This window comes from Nannobrachium achirus (genome assembly GCF_963921795.1).
Source record: "Nannobrachium achirus genome assembly, chromosome: 21".
Taxonomy (NCBI): domain Eukaryota; kingdom Metazoa; phylum Chordata; class Actinopteri; order Myctophiformes; family Myctophidae; genus Nannobrachium; species Nannobrachium achirus.
This window is the reverse complement of record NC_137828.1, coordinates 13,755,748-13,772,447: the sequence shown is the minus strand read 5'-3', so window position 1 is coordinate 13,772,447 and position 16,700 is coordinate 13,755,748. Positions and strand designations below refer to the sequence as shown.

General features: G+C 43.2%; 2 protein-coding genes across 3 annotated transcripts in view; both read right to left on the bottom strand.

The window, feature by feature from the left end:
* Positions 1-4,982, bottom strand: part of LOC308306603 (retinal-specific phospholipid-transporting ATPase ABCA4-like) — a gene marked incomplete at both ends in the record, with an annotated part of 121,522 nt that extends 116,540 nt beyond the window's left edge. Inside the window, 2 exons of the mRNA XM_080751642.1 lie at positions 895-988; positions 4,917-4,982. Of these exons, the coding sequence (XP_080607768.1) occupies positions 895-988; positions 4,917-4,982 (160 nt within the window). The remainder of the gene's footprint in view (positions 1-894; positions 989-4,916) is intronic.
* A 4,937-nt stretch (positions 4,983-9,919) lies between these two features.
* Positions 9,920-16,700, bottom strand: part of LOC308306563 (rho GTPase-activating protein 29-like) — a 95,926-nt gene continuing 89,145 nt past the window's right edge. Inside the window, exons 20-23 of one of the 2 annotated variants that reach the window (XM_080751599.1) lie at positions 14,679-14,914; positions 12,928-13,246; positions 12,006-12,123; positions 9,920-11,740 (exon numbers count right to left, since the gene is read on the bottom strand). In XM_080751599.1, the coding sequence (XP_080607725.1) occupies positions 10,698-11,740; positions 12,006-12,123; positions 12,928-13,246; positions 14,679-14,914 (1,716 nt within the window). In that variant the 3' untranslated portion in view covers positions 9,920-10,697. The remainder of the gene's footprint in view (positions 11,741-12,005; positions 12,124-12,927; positions 13,247-14,678; positions 14,915-16,700) is intronic. The other variant, XM_080751600.1, reaches the window with a different exon arrangement.

Sequence of the window (16,700 nt, the reverse complement as noted above, 5' to 3'; positions counted from 1 at the left end):
TTATAGACACTGTGTCCGCTCTGAATTCAGGGAACTAGGGCTGTCACAATTATTACATAATCGTCTAATCGCAATTATTTGACATAATCGTGATTATTTTTCATAATCGTCATAATCGTTTCCATGTTGAAAAATGTTTATATATATTTTTTTTAAGTCAAAACTAGTGGAAATAGCAGATCGGCTATTTCCACTATCAATGTTCATTTTCAAGTATAAAGTTGTCAAATATGTCTGTAATTTCTTTGTATATTTACTTTATTCAAAAACACAATTAAATCGTTAATCGCAATTATTTGAGCGACAATTAATCGTCATGTAAAATGTCATATCGTGACAGCCCTACAGGGAACACATTTAATACATGGGAGGAAAGTAATCGGCTTCAACAGAAGGGGTGAATGGTAAATGGACTGCATTTATATAATATCTTTATCCAAAGCGCTACAATGTCCTTCGCATTCACCCATTCATGCACACATTCACACACCAACGGCAGAGGAAACCAATGCAAGGCACCAACCTGCTCATTGGGAGCAGTTGTGTCTTGCTCAAGGACACATTGACATGCAGCCAACAGAAAACAATGGCTACATATATGTAGTATATATGAATAAATGGCTGGACGTGAGGTTGACACGGAAGCCTCCATCTTTCAAATGGATGGTTGCGTATATGGAAAATTTCCGATTCTAGCACACCCGTGGACGTCTTTTGAATGCTCCCGACCGCGGGCGGATCGGAGCGACGCAGAACATTCCGCGATTTTTCAAAGGTCGTGAAAAACAAGTATGATTGTACAGATCAAAAATGTTTTGGCTAAAGACCATGGACCTGTGGTAAGACCTTGTCGTTCCGCTGTTTATTTTGAAAATCATTCAAGTGTATGCTTACATTCATGCTGTCGGTAGAGTGGGTTGGCTCTTCTCAGAAACACCAGAGCGATGAACAGCATCACAGGCCACATGATCTCCATGAAGAACCGCTCCTGCGCGAAAGAAAAACATCTCATCCTCTACATCCTAGTGATACAGAACATCTCATCCTCTACATCCTAGTGATACAGAACATCTCATCCTCTATATCAGGGTTTGCCAAAGTGGGTGCCATGGCACCCTATGGTGTTGTGATGCCAGTCTAGGGATGCCTCAGATATCATTTGATAATATTTGGAATTCTTAAATATCACTTCACTATGATTAGTAAAACAGAGCTGATTTTCACTGTACTTGACGAGTTCTTTTTCCATCTACGGCCAACTCTCTTCACCAAAAATAGCCAATCTACAAGCTCACAACGCGTCACAAGTTGTGAGCTTGTAGATCGGCTATTTTTGGTGAGCCTTCCCCCCAGAATTGGGATGCTGGGGTTCAAGTGGTTAAACGTTATAGGTATAAAGTTATTTTCAGTCAGTTCTGATGGAAACGGATATTTCTTTGTGACATAGCCTCCCATATCTCAGGTGGAAAGATGTGAATATTTACATAGCGTAATAAGATTCAAAAAAGATTAACAGTGTGTAATTCAGGGGTGCCGTGGATGAAAAGGTCATTTACAGGGGTGCCCTGAGTCAAAAAGAAGTTTGAAAACCCCTGCTCTACATCCCAGTGATACAGAACCTCCTCTACATCAGTGGTTCTCAACCTTTTTCATATCAAGGTCCATTGTTTATTGGCCATTTGATTCAAATGTAATATTTGAATCAACCTCAAATGGTGTTTGAGTAGTAAGGTGATTCATAAAAAAAAGAATACTTAGGTGTGTTGTTGAACTTGTTACACACTGTGTGTGTGTGTGTGTGTGTGTGTGTGTGTGTGTGTGTGTGTGTGCGTGCGTGCGTGCGTGCGTGCGTGCGTGCGTGCGCAAGTGCGCAAGTGCGCAAGTGCACACTTGTGTGTATTAAAAGGACAGACAAGAGATACAAGTATAACAACTCTGTCCTGACATGAGTTGACAGAGTTTCTTGTAATAGTAGTTTAATTCAAGTGAGACATGATCAGCATGTCCGCGCGCATGTGTGTGTGTGTGTGTGTGTGTGTGTGTGTGTGTGTGTGTGTGTGTGTGTGTGTGTGTGTGTGTGTGTGTGTGTGTGTGTGTGTGTGTGTGTGTGTGTGTGCGCGCGTGCGTGCGTGTGTGTTCTTTCTTGGTGCTGCCGGTGGTGTGTGTTTATCCATCTCTGGCACCACTTCAGACGAGGGGATTTGGCAACAATGAGGGATGTGGCCACGGGTGGTTGAGCTTTCCCAACCATCCAAAGCAGAACAGCTGTAGCATTGTGTTTTCCACATTCATGCAATCTGAGATCAGCACCAAGGTATAAGAACCCTCGGAACTCCTACGGATCCTATAATCTCTTCAGTTCACAGTGACCCAGAGCAGGCCTTCATCGAGGTCATCTGGATGAGAAATGAATGAATGGCAACAAAACTATACCGGTGGGTTCTCAGTCTTTTTTAATTTCAAGGACCCCCATAACTCTGAAATGGACCGACGTAACAGGAAGAGTGGGCACTAAGGAAGAGTTTGTGAAATGTGAAATTGGCTATTCGGTCCCAATTTTTCCGATATACAGCAGGGTTCCCCAATAGGCGGCCCGCGGGCCATTTGCGGCCCGCGGGGGGCTACGGTCTGGCCCCCACCAACCCCAGTAATAATGGTGGTATAAGAGCAGCAAAAACACTATAGTATATCGTCATTGTTGGGTGGAAACCTCGTATCTCAAAATGTGTACGTTCCTTCACAAAGTAAAGCCCTGCTTCATCATACGAGGCACAAAAGTAGTGAAAACAGCAGATCTACAAGCACACAACGCCTCGCACCGCAGCCGATGCTTGTAGATCGTCTGTTTTCACTAGTTTAAATCGTTTTTAAAATGATAAATGCAAAACGAACGGTTTTGGACATACAAGATTTTTACCCGACAATGACGATATCTGAACTGTCACTGGAGTAGCGGGAACGCCACCGTCGCACCCTGCAATGTTGTGGCCCTCGGCTTGGTACCCTAGACATAATTCGGCCCTTGGGGAAAACTAATCGAACCCTGATATACAGTATATATATATTTGGAAAGCGGTCTTAAGTAATGTAAAGTAGGCCTATACATGATTAGCCCATTCAGGCCGGGAACCCATTTTGCTGTTTGGGAGGGGCTTACAGTACATGTAGAGTATGTAGCAAAATATTTGTTTTGTAGGCTAATTTCTGATTTAGCCCTATTCTATAGGTTAGGTCTAAATGGGTTAGAACATGAATGCACGTTTGTGCTTTTGATGAATCTATAAGGTTAAAATGGAGTTTGAAGTTACAGTTGGGCTTGTTTAGGAAGGGGGGTGATTGATAAAATTAATATCAAATAGACTATATAAGTACTGAATCAAGCAACTTAAAACTGTGTGGGGTGTTCACAAAAGCCTGAGACGATAGAATTACCCTCTTTTTTTAAAAGTGAAATAGACCTTTATGACCATTTTTCTACATTTTGGACAAAATAAAAAACAATGCAAATTTTACATGGAGGTGCCCACTCTTCCTTAGTTCTTGTATCCATTTGGAGCCCCCTCAAAGAACCCTGGCCTGAGGGGCCCTGGACCTCACTTTGAGAACCACTGTACTATGCAACTTCTTGATGTAGTTATAGGCTTGCAGCCTATCAAGATTAATTGGGACTCTCCCAATTTGGTAAGATGAATTAAGATGATTACCGTAGTTAAGGTGATTTCACAATGGGATTTGTTGTGAGCTTGTTGTTGTCGGCTATTCTCTAATTAACACAACAGAGTAGCCTGTGGTCAACTTGTTTTGTGAGCCACATGCTGTCTTGTATGCTAACTACAACTGAACTAGCCTGGAACCAGACCAATGCCCTTGGTGAATATGGATCTGGCCCAAGCCCCCAGAACCAACCACATGAACGCGCTCTAGGCTTCTTTGTATTGACTGCACGTTCATAGCGGAAGTGCTCGTTCATGAATTGGAGCCCCAGCGCGTCCATGAACACTAACTATGGCGCAAAATGCGTCACAGAAGCCCCACTACGTCACGTTTCAGAGGCGTTTCCAAACGCGGAAGTACGCTTCATTCGCTGGGTGAGCAACTCAATGCAAGTGGACGGGCAGTGATATCTGGTGTCCTCCCTATACTTATTATAACTCTACTACTGTAATGTTTAAATTGTTGGTTCTCAAAGTGGGGAGCGGGCGGGGACGGGGGACCCCAAAGGTCCTTGGGGGCCAGGGGGGTCCCCAGCAGAAGTAGTTAATTCAGCATCACAATCATTTTAAGGCAGTGCTTTACGCATTTATACATTGGCTAATGGCTATTCAAAAATAGCAGACAAGCTCGCAGTGCCGCACAAAGTGACGCCCCATGAACCTGTAGGCTACATCAGGGGTCTTAAACGTTTTTCAGGCCAAGGACCCCTTAGCTGAGAGTGAGATGAAGCAGGGACGTATTGGAAATGGGTGTTTTCAGACATTTAACGACTTAAACCTTCATATCAATAGGTCTACTTTGTGAACTTGACTTGGTACTTGGCTTGGTACTTGGTCTGCTCTTTTTTTTCCTGTACACCAAACCTCTTGCTTGCTTGTAGATCTCCTATAGGTATTTGAGGGTTCAAGATAATGTAAAAATTAAAAAAGTAAAGTCGCTATATCACTAAAGTATCTCTGAGGATGGATCCGGGACCCCCTGTTGAAGACCCCTGGGTCTAGTTAAAAAATTAAAAAATAATAATAATATTTTGAATAATGTTTAAATATTTTAACACAAATCTTCTCTTCTGGGGGGTCCCTTGCACAGAACAAAATATGTTCATATGGAGGTCTGCAGCCAATATAATGTTGGTGGTCCTTGACATGAAAAGGTTTAAATTGACATGAGCCAACCACCGGTTTAAAGTGTTGGAACTTTACCTTCTGTCTCTTGCGGATGGTCCAGTTCTTCCATAGCAGGAGTTGGACCTGGCTGCCTGCCCCCATGGCTCCACCTCTACTCCCCTGCAGGGGCTCACCTCCGCCAGCAGCCCACCACCACACACCTGCATGCAATGCAATCAACAACAACACAACCATTTTAACACGTTTATATGCTAGCATGCTATTTTTCGTTGCGCTGTCGTGTGTTAACTCTGAGAGTGAGAGGTGTACGAAATAAATTGCAGAATTTTGGTTCCATTTGTAGGCTACTCTCAGATCGAGTTACCTGTAAGGGACCAGGGTTCATTTATGTACAGTTAGTTAACGAAATTGGTCTGCTATTTTCGTCGCCTGACTTGCCAGTCTACTCTACTCTTGTAGAGGTCTTTTATTTTCGGACACACACACACACCCAAGCACACTTGTGTGAGTTTAGTTAAAGATATGTTTTTGGAGCTGTGTGAAGCACAGGCTCCCTATACGTGGCCGTGTGGGTCTGTCTGTGTGTCTGTCTGTGTGTGTGTCTGTATGTAGCCTGAACTTCCTAAACTTCGGCACGCTACTAGTCCCACAGTTTTGCCACCACACACTCGCGCCATATGTCAAATCGACCGGCTTACTCGGGAATCGTGGGCTAGTAACTTGCTAAGAGAAAGGTTCAATAGTTTAATTGATATTAATTTATTAGTGAATTAATTTTCCCCATTGACTTATAATGGGAATCGCAAAAACTCACATTCAATTATTTGTCTCTCGCAAACCATAGGGGCTAGAGTTTCAAGACTTGGAGAGGAGGTTCATAATGATTTCAAGGATTAAATAAAAAATAATTGTGTCATTTGGCCGCATGGTGGCCAAATGACACAATCAGGGAAAAAATATTTTTTCCCTGGATTCCTTGGGTCATGACGCATCTCCCCATATAGGCCACGCCCATTTGCGCCATGATAGATTTTCCGCCATCTTGAATTTTCTCCAAAACACACTTTTTGCTCCTTTTCCTACATATTTTCTTCAAATGTCACAAAAATCGGTACACATGATCCACACACACACACACACACACACACACACACACACACACACACACACACACACACAGCTCCACTTCACACGGGTGTGATTTTTTTTATAATGGCTAATGTAATTGTCTATTAAAAAGTCAACAAAGAGATGGACTCACAAGAATTTATCTAAACATAGCCTATTAGGCTATACAAATTAATGTATTGGTGACAGGTGCTCTTTACAAATCAATTTCACAGAATTCATTCCAATTCAAATAGTATTTGGGGCTGTTAAGTATGACATCATTTTGTAGGCAGAGGAGAATTTCTGCCCCCAGTTTCCGTGAATCTTTTTACTATTTTTACTATTTACACATTTTTCTTCTCTTTGTTGTTGAAAGGAAAGTGTTAGAATTATACTTTAGTCGTTATTTTTTAGTCGTTGTTTTTTTAAATAGCGAGGGACAGAAAATGCTCTGGGGGCAGATTCTCCTCTGCCTACAAAATGATGTCACGGCTTAAAAGCCCCTGAGAGAGTCTCAACAACCATAACGTTGAGAGAGAGAGAGAGAGAGAGAGAGAGAGAGAGAGAGAGAGAGAGAGAGAGAGAGAGGGGTGGGCACATGATCACGTCAATCAAACAATCTCATTGCAGAATTATTTTTGATATGTCATTTCTGTCCTCACATGATAGATTCAGACATTTAATTATCATATTAAACAATAATTTATATAAGATTATTTTGATAGCAATCTTAAAGTATCATTCTTTATAATTAAAAGAAAGTGGCAGATAGGCTTTAGATATTCTAGCCTTTCACAGTAGGCCTATGTGGGTTTTTAGTTGGGTTTAAACTAGATATGGTAACCTATTCTTAATATTAGTTTTTAAGCAAGTTATAATGCTAAATGATTCTGGGAATGATATTATAATGAAGCTAACAGACCCTACCAAAAGCTCCTTTAGATATAGCTCCAGTCTGTGGCGCCATTGGCGCAGAAGCCTTTTTGTAGTACACTGACAGCATTTGCCTGTTATGGGTTTTTATGTATTTTATGTTTTTTTTTGTATACCGTACTGTTGTTGTTGTTGTGGTTGTTTTTGATATGGACCACCTGTGTGTTTCCTGAATAAAGATTATATATATATATATATATAATGTTCTCTCTGTTTTTGTCATGTTGTTAGCGTGGGGACTACAGAAGGAAATTAGCTTCTACATAAATCTGGCATGGTTACATGAGATCAGTTGATTAAATTCACTTGCATGTATTGAATGTTCAATTTGTTCATTAATCTGCATTGTCCCGTCTAACTGAACAAATAAAGCAAAATAAAAGCAAAGTAAACACTGCTGTGCTGGTGATTGACTAACAGGCCTGCCCTGCTGTTCAACACTAACACTATAGTTTTTCATTACAGCAAGTCACAAGCCTAATAGGCCTATATATATGCACTTGCATTAAATGTAACTACAGTAGAATAGAAGTAAATGTAGCCTATGCTAGGGCTGAACTGTACACTTTCATTGAGCTCTAATGGTGTAGGGCTAGTAATAGCTCTGTAATGGGGTTAATGAGCTAAGGGCTCCTAAGCATGGCCCAGGCGTTAATACAAAAACATAGCCAACACCTTGCCACAGCTATAGATATGCAACTTGCAATACATTTTCACCAGTAACATTGCTGTATAATGCCCAGCTGTCAGATTTTCCAGTAGCCTAATGAGGAATTTATTATTTAAAATCAAATAGGAACCTTTGTGCCGGTAGGCCTACCATAATCACACACAACAACAATTAATTACCACCCATTGTATTCTTTCCTGCAGTTCTTATTTACACCTGACTCACAATTTACTCAAATAGGCCTATACTGTACATGTATCATCAACATGACCATAAGTTTATAATTCAACTTACCTCGGGAGGTAGTCTAGCTGCGGGTGGACATCCATGTGAACGTTAATCAACAAGTATAGCAGCACCGGACATTGCACCAGGGAGGCTGTTTCCCAGACCTTCTGAATAGTTAAGCAGATTGATTTAATCTTCTTTCTCGGTGCTGGGAGATTGTCAACCCCACTCATCCATGTGCGTAAAGACCTATGTGACCTGACCAGCAAAATCCATACATACCTCACTACACACATGTAGCAAATCCCAACATTTTCTGTTTGAGACTGGGACTTGTTTCCAGTAAGGTCTGCTGCACTTCCTGTTTTGTAATTGTCATCAAATCAGGATTATATGACTTTATTTTATAATATACCCTTAAAGGAGTAGTTCACCCTCAAAATGACTTTTTTTTCTATTGATTACTCACACCATGGAGACTTGAGTTCAGTTCAAATATGATTCTTTTATTTTGGAGGGCTGTGGCCTGAACAGTTTGGGAACTCTTGGTCTATAGGTTCGCCTTGGTCAAATGTATGAGATAGAGCATAAAATGTCAGGGCCATATGACTTCAATACCACCATTATTTCAAACTTGCTTCGATTACGATTGATTAAATATATTGTTAATAGCGAATAGATGATCTACAAGCTTACAACCCATCGTGTTGTGAGCTTGTAGATCTGCCGTGTATCTATTTTTGCAAATATATAAATACAACAAAGTATAATACAGAGTTTAAGATATGGCTTAATATTGACAACATCAGGGATCTCCATATCGTCGCACCCGCAAGGCGTTGTGTGCTTGTAGATCGGCTGTTTTCACTACTTTTGTGCGACAGCCTTGTATGATGAAGCAGGGCTTTACCTTGTGAAAAAACATACACATTTGAAACTTGGAGATACGAGGTTTCTGCCCGACAGTGACGATATAAAGTATGGGCATAAAAGGACGGAATGGTTTCAAATAGGCACAAGGACTGACAGAGACAGAGATATTTATTTGCAAGTGTGACTAGTGTCTTTATATAATAGACAAGTATAAATAATAATACCACTGTATCTGCTTCTCAATCATTCAATTCATCTACATGAGCACAACGGCTTATTGGTTCCAAATAATCGGACTTGCCCAGCTCTAGATTTGAGCTTTTCTTGCTAAACAGGAGATCACATGTTTCATCTGTGCTTAATTTCTTCTCAAATTAAAATAAAACATTTGTGAGTAAGCTGTTCAACAGAAAAGAAAGTGGGAGGACAAAATGGTCAGTTGTCCAATATAGTTTAATAAGTTACAAAAAAGGTGTTTGTTTTTATGTACCTGTTTTGTAAAACTGAAATGAAGTTAATAATACAATTCAACATTCTGTCACGCTTGCACATAAAATTCATTTCTTTAAACATGTGAGTTTAGTATTAATACAATAATTTGTTGTTTTTAAAAGAGAGAGAGAGAGAGAGGAAGAGTGCTTTGGCTATTAACAACAAATATAGGTTATATTTTCGTGTTAAAACAAGCCAGATATCCCCTTGAGAACATCCAATGACATTTCCTAAAAGATTTTCAGTTGAGTTGAAATACAGTAGAGACAACCATTATACGATGTTATAGTAACAGTAATGTAACAATTTCAGTTGTAACAGTGTCAATTGAGATAACCAACTATAGCATTGAACTGTATTGAACAAAAAAAGTTATTATATTGCTTTATACACAAGGTCTGACAGAAAGAAAGTAACCTAAAAATAACACTGTATACAATATTCTGACTTACAGTAAGAAGCAACATAGTGTTGTTGCAGACTCTCTTAGGCCAGGTAAGTGCACCAAAGTCTCTTTTTTTTAATGCAGTGGCTATACACACGCTTGTAACAGATTAAATCATCCTTTTCTTTTTTGGTATAAACATACATACAGTAGTGATCAGTTAAGAACTTTATACAAAACAAATTTGAATAAAATGTAATTGCACAGCTTAAAAAAAAAATCATAAATATTCTGGCCTGTTGCCAGTGACTGAGCGAGTGATTGATAGCTGAAATAGTGAATTGATAACGAGGTGAAGTAACTCTACGCTCTTATAAGTGCGTCCTGTTATTTTTGTATTTTTTAAACTTTTTTTGTGGGGGGGGGGGGGAGATCGACAATGCAGCCCAAATGAACAACATGTTGACTTCCATTGAGATAACACCAAGGTCTATATATTAACGTAAGAATACTTCCACGTGTCCTTTTTCTTTTCACAGCCCCATGTAAAATGATCTATTCTCCGAAATCCTAAACCAGTGGTTCTCAGAAGTGGGGGTCCATGGACCCCCAGCGTTCCTTGAGGGGGTTTACCTAAATGGAACCCTTAGAGGTCTTAAACTCTGAGGCGCCTTTTCCACCGGGGTAAAACGGGTCCGTTCTATTTTCCCCCGCCTAATTTTGAGTGTTTCCACTAAAAATGAATTGGGTCAGAACCCTAAAAGTTGGTTCGGAACTGGAACCAAATAATACTAGTTTTTTTTCTTGGAACCAAAGTGGGCGCGTCACAATATTCTACATGACTTATCCTTGATTACTATCGTTCTGATATACCTGTTGAAACGCGGACCAGTTCTCGGTTCGTCAGAAAGCACTGTGGTTCCAAGAATCTAGAACGGAACCTTTTTTGGTGGAAAAGGGGACTGAGAGTGTACCGTACACATGGAACCAAATGGACCATTAGGTTCCATTGGTACACTCTCAGAACTCCTTGAAATTAAAAGACGTCTGAGAACCACTAGTCTTAAAATATATGGCACTTGGTATACAGTACGTATCTGAGCACTTGGGGTCTCACAAGCGCCGTTAGGTGGGTGGGTGCGACGGAGGGCAGGGGGGGAGGGGGTCACACGAAATGGGCCTCGCGGTGTTCCACCTCCTGGAGGCGGCGCGGCCGTAGTCTCTGGTACAGGGGCTTGGCCTGGTTGGAGCCCAGATCCTCAGGGGAGGAGCTAGGGGACTGATCCTGGGGGTCAAGCTCCTCCTCCTCCAACGGCTCGTCCACTGACACCTCGATCTCGATCCCCAGCTCCTCCTCCTCATCATCATCATCCTCCTCCTCATCTTCCTCCTCCTCCTCTTCTTCTTCTTCGTCCTCGGCGCTATTTGCCGACACGCTTTTCTCCAGCACTTTGGCCTTGCCCGAGGGAGGCTTGTAGAAGGTCCCGGGAGGGGGTTGCAGAGTCCTGGGTGCCCTGAAGGCGGTGGTGGTGGTGGTGGTGGAGGAGGCCACAGGGCTGAATCTGTCCACATTGTCCTCGCGTCTCAAAGTCCTGCTGGGGCGCACGGCGATGGTGTACGGCCTGTGGGGGTACACAATGCCGGCACCGCCGGGGCTTCCGAAGCAGAAGCCCGAGGTGTACACCGGCACGGAACACGACAACTCTCCATCTGTGGCCGCCGCCTCGCTCTCCGGCGTCGGCAAGCCGACGACCGTCTTGGCAGTCCTGCCGGTGACATCGTAGTGTTTGTACTGCTTGTCCCACGTCCTGCGCAGTGTCTGGGTGTCGATGTAAGTGCTCCGATAATGCGTGCTCGCTCGCGACGACGACGACTTGGGCTTGTGGTCGTCCTCGCTCACCTCCTCGATGGATTCGTTGCGAATGGATGAGTTCCCGCTGGCGCCGTCGAGGTCGTCGTGGCCGCCGCTGCCACCGGCGCCGTTGCGGGCGTTCTTCTCGTCCACGTGGGCGGCGGCGCGGATGAGCAGGCGCTCACCGGGCATGCTGAGTGGCCGCGAGGACAGCTTGCCGCGCGGGTGTCGCATCTGGACCCGGGTGATGGTGACGTGGCCAGAGCGAGCGAGGCCCCGCTCGCTCGACCTCTGGACCTCGGGCACGCTCGAAGGCGAGACACCGTTGACGACGGCCTCTGAATCCATGTCTGGAGCTGAAAGCAGAAATGACAGCTTAAGTCAACAAATGCCTTATAAATCAGTTCTCAAACTTTTGTGCAATGGACCGCCAAAAAGATATGTACTGTATTTGGCTGAAGATCACCAAATAAAATGCTAATGGTAAACATTTCGCATACGTTTTTATGGCATAAGATTTTCAGAAACAAGACTAAAAAAAAGACAGCATATTCCTGTACAACTGTAATCAATACTATGAGCTATGATGATGATACACCTAGATGTCTTAATGGTACTGACCAGGTTCAAAGTCCCTCCCTCCCCTCCCTTCAGAAGCGGGCATGGTCTCCTGGACCTCAGCCACCAAATGGGAGGAGGGAATTATGGAGGAATGCCTCTTGTACACCTTGGAGCTCTGCTGTGATTGAACCCAACGTCGATGAAGACAGAAGACAGAAAGACAAGAGACAAGAGACACAGAGAGACAAGAGACACAGAGAGACAAGAATAAACACAGAGCCAAAGATAAGTTTTGTGTTTTTTCGCTAATTAATGCCTTACTTGATCATACAGCAGTCACACAAAAGCATCAAGTAGTACAGTGGTTCTCAAACTGTTCTCAAATAATTTGGGGACCCCCAGAGGGGTCCCCAAATTATTTTGGGGGGTCCCCAGATGATTAACTTAATGTGCAACATTGTTTTCTCACTCAACAGTAAACAAACCACCATAAAGTATAGAGGGTATATACACATTTCTAAAGTGATAATTTAAGGACCTTTTAATACTTCTAAAATGACAAATTAAACATTAGCCAAACTGTCAAATATTAGAGGCAGAAATTGTGAAAATAGCCGATCTCACAACGCGAGCATGTAGATCTGCTATTTTCACAATAGAACCGTGTTATACAAAATGTAATGTAACTTGTAGGGTGGGGGGTAAAATATGATTATTTTGGAGGTCGCAGTCTGATGATTGATTGATTATTTTATTAGACAAAAATAGAGAACAGTACAAGTATAGTCAATTGATACAATTGAAATGTAGTACAGTACAAGTAGAGTTAAACACCCTGCCTAAAAGGAACATCTCAAATAAGACCTTTTACGGTCTTTTTTTACTCCGCTCATGGTCGTCAATCAGAGTCAGCCGCCAAAAAAAAAAAAAGTATTTTGCTACCATGTCCGAAACACTTTCTCCTGCTTTTCGTTCGACTCACCTCCTTGATGTCTCCTGTCGACTTGGAGTGCCTGCTCAGCTGCTGCTGCTTCTCCTGGGGCGTGAGGCGGGCACCACCGGGGGCACGGGGGGCGGGGGTCTCGGTCGGAGAGGCACCGGCCAGCGGGCTCAGCGGCGTGTCGAACACCATCTGGTAGTGTCGGATCAGGAGCTCCACCATCAGGGCCTGGTAGGGGTAGTCCACCAGCGAGGACAGGGACACCTCGGCGTCCGCCTGCCTCGGCTTGATCAGCGTGGGCCCGAAGATGATGCCCAGGTTGCTGGCCGTCATCTTGTTCTCCTCCGCCCGCTCCGTCACCCTTTGGGGAAAGAGAGAGACGAGAGATGATCGTAAAGTCAGAATTTCGGTCATTTCCCAATCCAGAATTCATCTGTACATGTGCGTAATCTGGTTAGTTGCTGTCGGCATAAACCTTTTATCTCTCCATATATATATATATATATATATGTTACCGGATGTTTGGGTAACTCAGGACGTTCTATGTAAGAGCGCTTGTTTTGTCGTTCACCACACACCAATCACCACCAGGTGGCGACGACAGCCCATAGAGTTATAATGCGACAGCCATTCACTAGTGAAGGCGCTGACGTCACTCGTTTGCGACTCTTTCTTTATTTACTAGCCTAGCCTAGCCTAGCCTAGCCTAGCCTAGCCATTAGCTCCATTGTAGTCACTTGGACAGGGCGTTTATCGTGGGCTTGCCCAGGCCTTACGGCCTGGGCATAAATATAACGATTGCATTCACCACGGCTTCGTAACTCGCGCGGCGCTCCGCCGGCCGCGCGGCCCTGGCCCGCTCTTCGCGGCCACTCGCACCTGCGGTGCTCGGGGGCGAAGAGCAGGACCAAGGTCCGCTGGCCTGCGCGCCGCTTGCAATGTCGTGGACAATCGAGCGGCTCCGTTCCGCCCCGTGCTGCACGACGAGTGCTCCGTTTCTCGACCGTCCTGTTTCTCTAACAAACCGTGACATATATATATTGTAGATTTGCTACTTTTCATATTTTAGAATTTGTATCCTGAAAAGTAGCAGTTTAGGATACGTGGTGTTTCCACCCGACGGAGACGATATATCGTTATTGTTGAGCAGAAAACTTGTATCTCCATATTTCAGCTTCATTTTTTTTTCATAATTCAATGCCCTACTACTTCTTCATACTACATACAAAAGTAGAAACAAATTATTTATCTACAAGCTCACAGTGACCTTGTAGATCTGCTATTCTTGCTATTTTTTAATTAGTTTTAAGTCAAAGTGAAAGTGGATAACCAATGACAATTATTAACAAGAGCTTGAGACTCAATGATAAGTACACTGGATCCATGACGCGGGAAAATGTTTCCATTTCCTGAAATGTTTTGGACATAAAACAAGCTGACCATAGCGTTAGGAGTTCTCTTTAACGCTACGTTACTCTTCTGGCATTCGTTTCGTATCGCAGACTCGACTTTAGCCGACTTTAGTTAAAATAAAGTAGACACTTTAGCTACTCACCAAAACAAAGACGGTTTGAATGTGTCGAAAGCCTACTCTCCCTTGGTGGGAAGACTCTCAATCTTTATTCTTAAGTTGAGAGACTGCGCTACTGGCGATATGAAACGAATGCCCGAAGAGTCACATAGCGTTAGGGAGAAGAATTCCTAACGCTATGTTCCAGAGCTATATAATGTTCAAGGCTTGTAGTTTGAGGAATTTACTCCAAGTTACAATAAGTGCAGCAGTAAACACTAACCGGTGCAGGTGCTCGAGGAGGAACTGCAGGGTCTTGTAGTGTGCCAGCGGCAGCTGCCTCAGCAGGTCCTTGAGCTTGAAGAGGACGCGGTTGAGCTCCACGCCGATCTGCGCCGGGGTCAGGGGGTTGGCGGTGTGCCGCGACGCCTCCACCTCCTCCACGATGATGCACTGCGCCTCCTTGGCCAGGCCGATGAAGTCGTTGTAGTAGCGGAACAGGATGAGCGGCTCCGGGAGCTGTGTGTGTGTGTGCACCGGAGAAATATAAACCAGAAAGGGGAATTTTAGAAAAGAAACAAGGAACAATCCCGAACAAGGAAGTTGATAATACACTGTGCCCCGATGAAAATATTATGAAGACAAACAGACAAAAGGGGGGGGGACAGGATTAGAAATGAAGAGATAAGCAGCTGGGGGAGACTTGGGATGGAGGGGGCATACAGTACACTCACTCACTATAACAAAGGGACTAAATGTTTTTGTGGTCATTTGGTTCTATCACAGGACAACATGGTTTAACTATTGAGTCAAACTGGGAACCTTGCAGTTCTCCATCCGGCCACTACCGGCCACTCTACCCCTGAGCCCCTGCCGCCCCCTACTTTGTTGTATGATGGTGGCAAAGGCAGCAGATCTGCAAGCTCACAACGCATCACAGTGTGACGCGTTGCCCATAATGACATGCCCAAAACAGGGACGACCAGGTTGAAAGCGGTTAAAGATTAGACAGCCGAGTGTTTACTTTAACACACTCTTTGAATTATATTTTAACTGATGGTTTCCTCCAATTGGCTAAAAAGGGGGGCGAAGGTAGGAGCTCGAGGACACGTTGACCGGGTTGGGGTCTTTGCAGGGGTTAAAGCTATGACCTTTGGGTTACGGGACAGTTTCTCTGTTCAATAGGTCACGCTGACAACCATTTCGTTTACTAAAGGCAGGGTAAGTGATATTGTTTTGTTAGAATAAGGGTTAAATAGCTCTATATTCTGATAGTACTCATTGCTATACTGTAGAGTGTTCGTTCAGTAACAGGAGTCTCTGTCTCTCTCCAGCTCCTTGGTAAACGGTAAAGACATTTTCGGGTCGGGACATCAATTTCGTCCAATCAGGCGAGATAACTTGAGATAAACAAGTGATAACAGGGTTCCCACACATTTTTACCAATTAATTTCCAAAACTTTTCCAAAACCTTTCCAGAATATTTAACCCAATTTCCAGGACTATATAACAATAATTCAGCTCAATAACAGGTCGCTTACTCCTATGCGCAATGCCCAAAGACAGGTAGTGTATGCCAGTGGTTCTCAACCTTTTCAGGCCGTGACCCCTGAAATAATCATATTTTAACTGGGGACCTGGCACCCTGACGAGCACTAAGAGTTGAGGAATTTTGTATAGCACGTTTCTATTGTGAAAATAGCAGATCTACATGCTCACAACGCCTCGCGTTGCGAGGTTGTGAGCATGAAGATCGGCTATTTTCACAATTTCTGCCTCTAACAATTTGGCCAATGTTTAATTTGTCATTTCAGAGGTATTAACAAAATCAATAACCAAAGACAATGCATAGCTATTTTTTCCAGGACCTTCCAGGACCCTTGATCAATTCCAAAACTTTTCCAGTACTGGAAAAATATTTTTCTCATTTCAAACTATTTCCAGGAATTTCATGACGTGGGAACCCTGTGATAAACAACCTTAACCCAGAGAGACAAGAAGACCCCTGTTACTGAACAAACACCCTATAGCAATACTTTTGATTTATCAGAATGTAAAAACCTTTTTTTGTTTTCACCAAAAAAATATCACTTACCCTACCTTTACAATAGGTGAATAAGGCCTTATTTATACTAAGGTTTGCCGACGGTGTCCCGCACCAGAAATAGCAGATCTACAAGCTCACAGCGCATTGTGATATACCATGAATGGGTCTTTTGTACCGGCTGCCCTTAAGCTGTACAACGAGACACATAACGGACGATTGAAAAGGACTTCCTTCCTAACTTAGACTGACGGAACTATT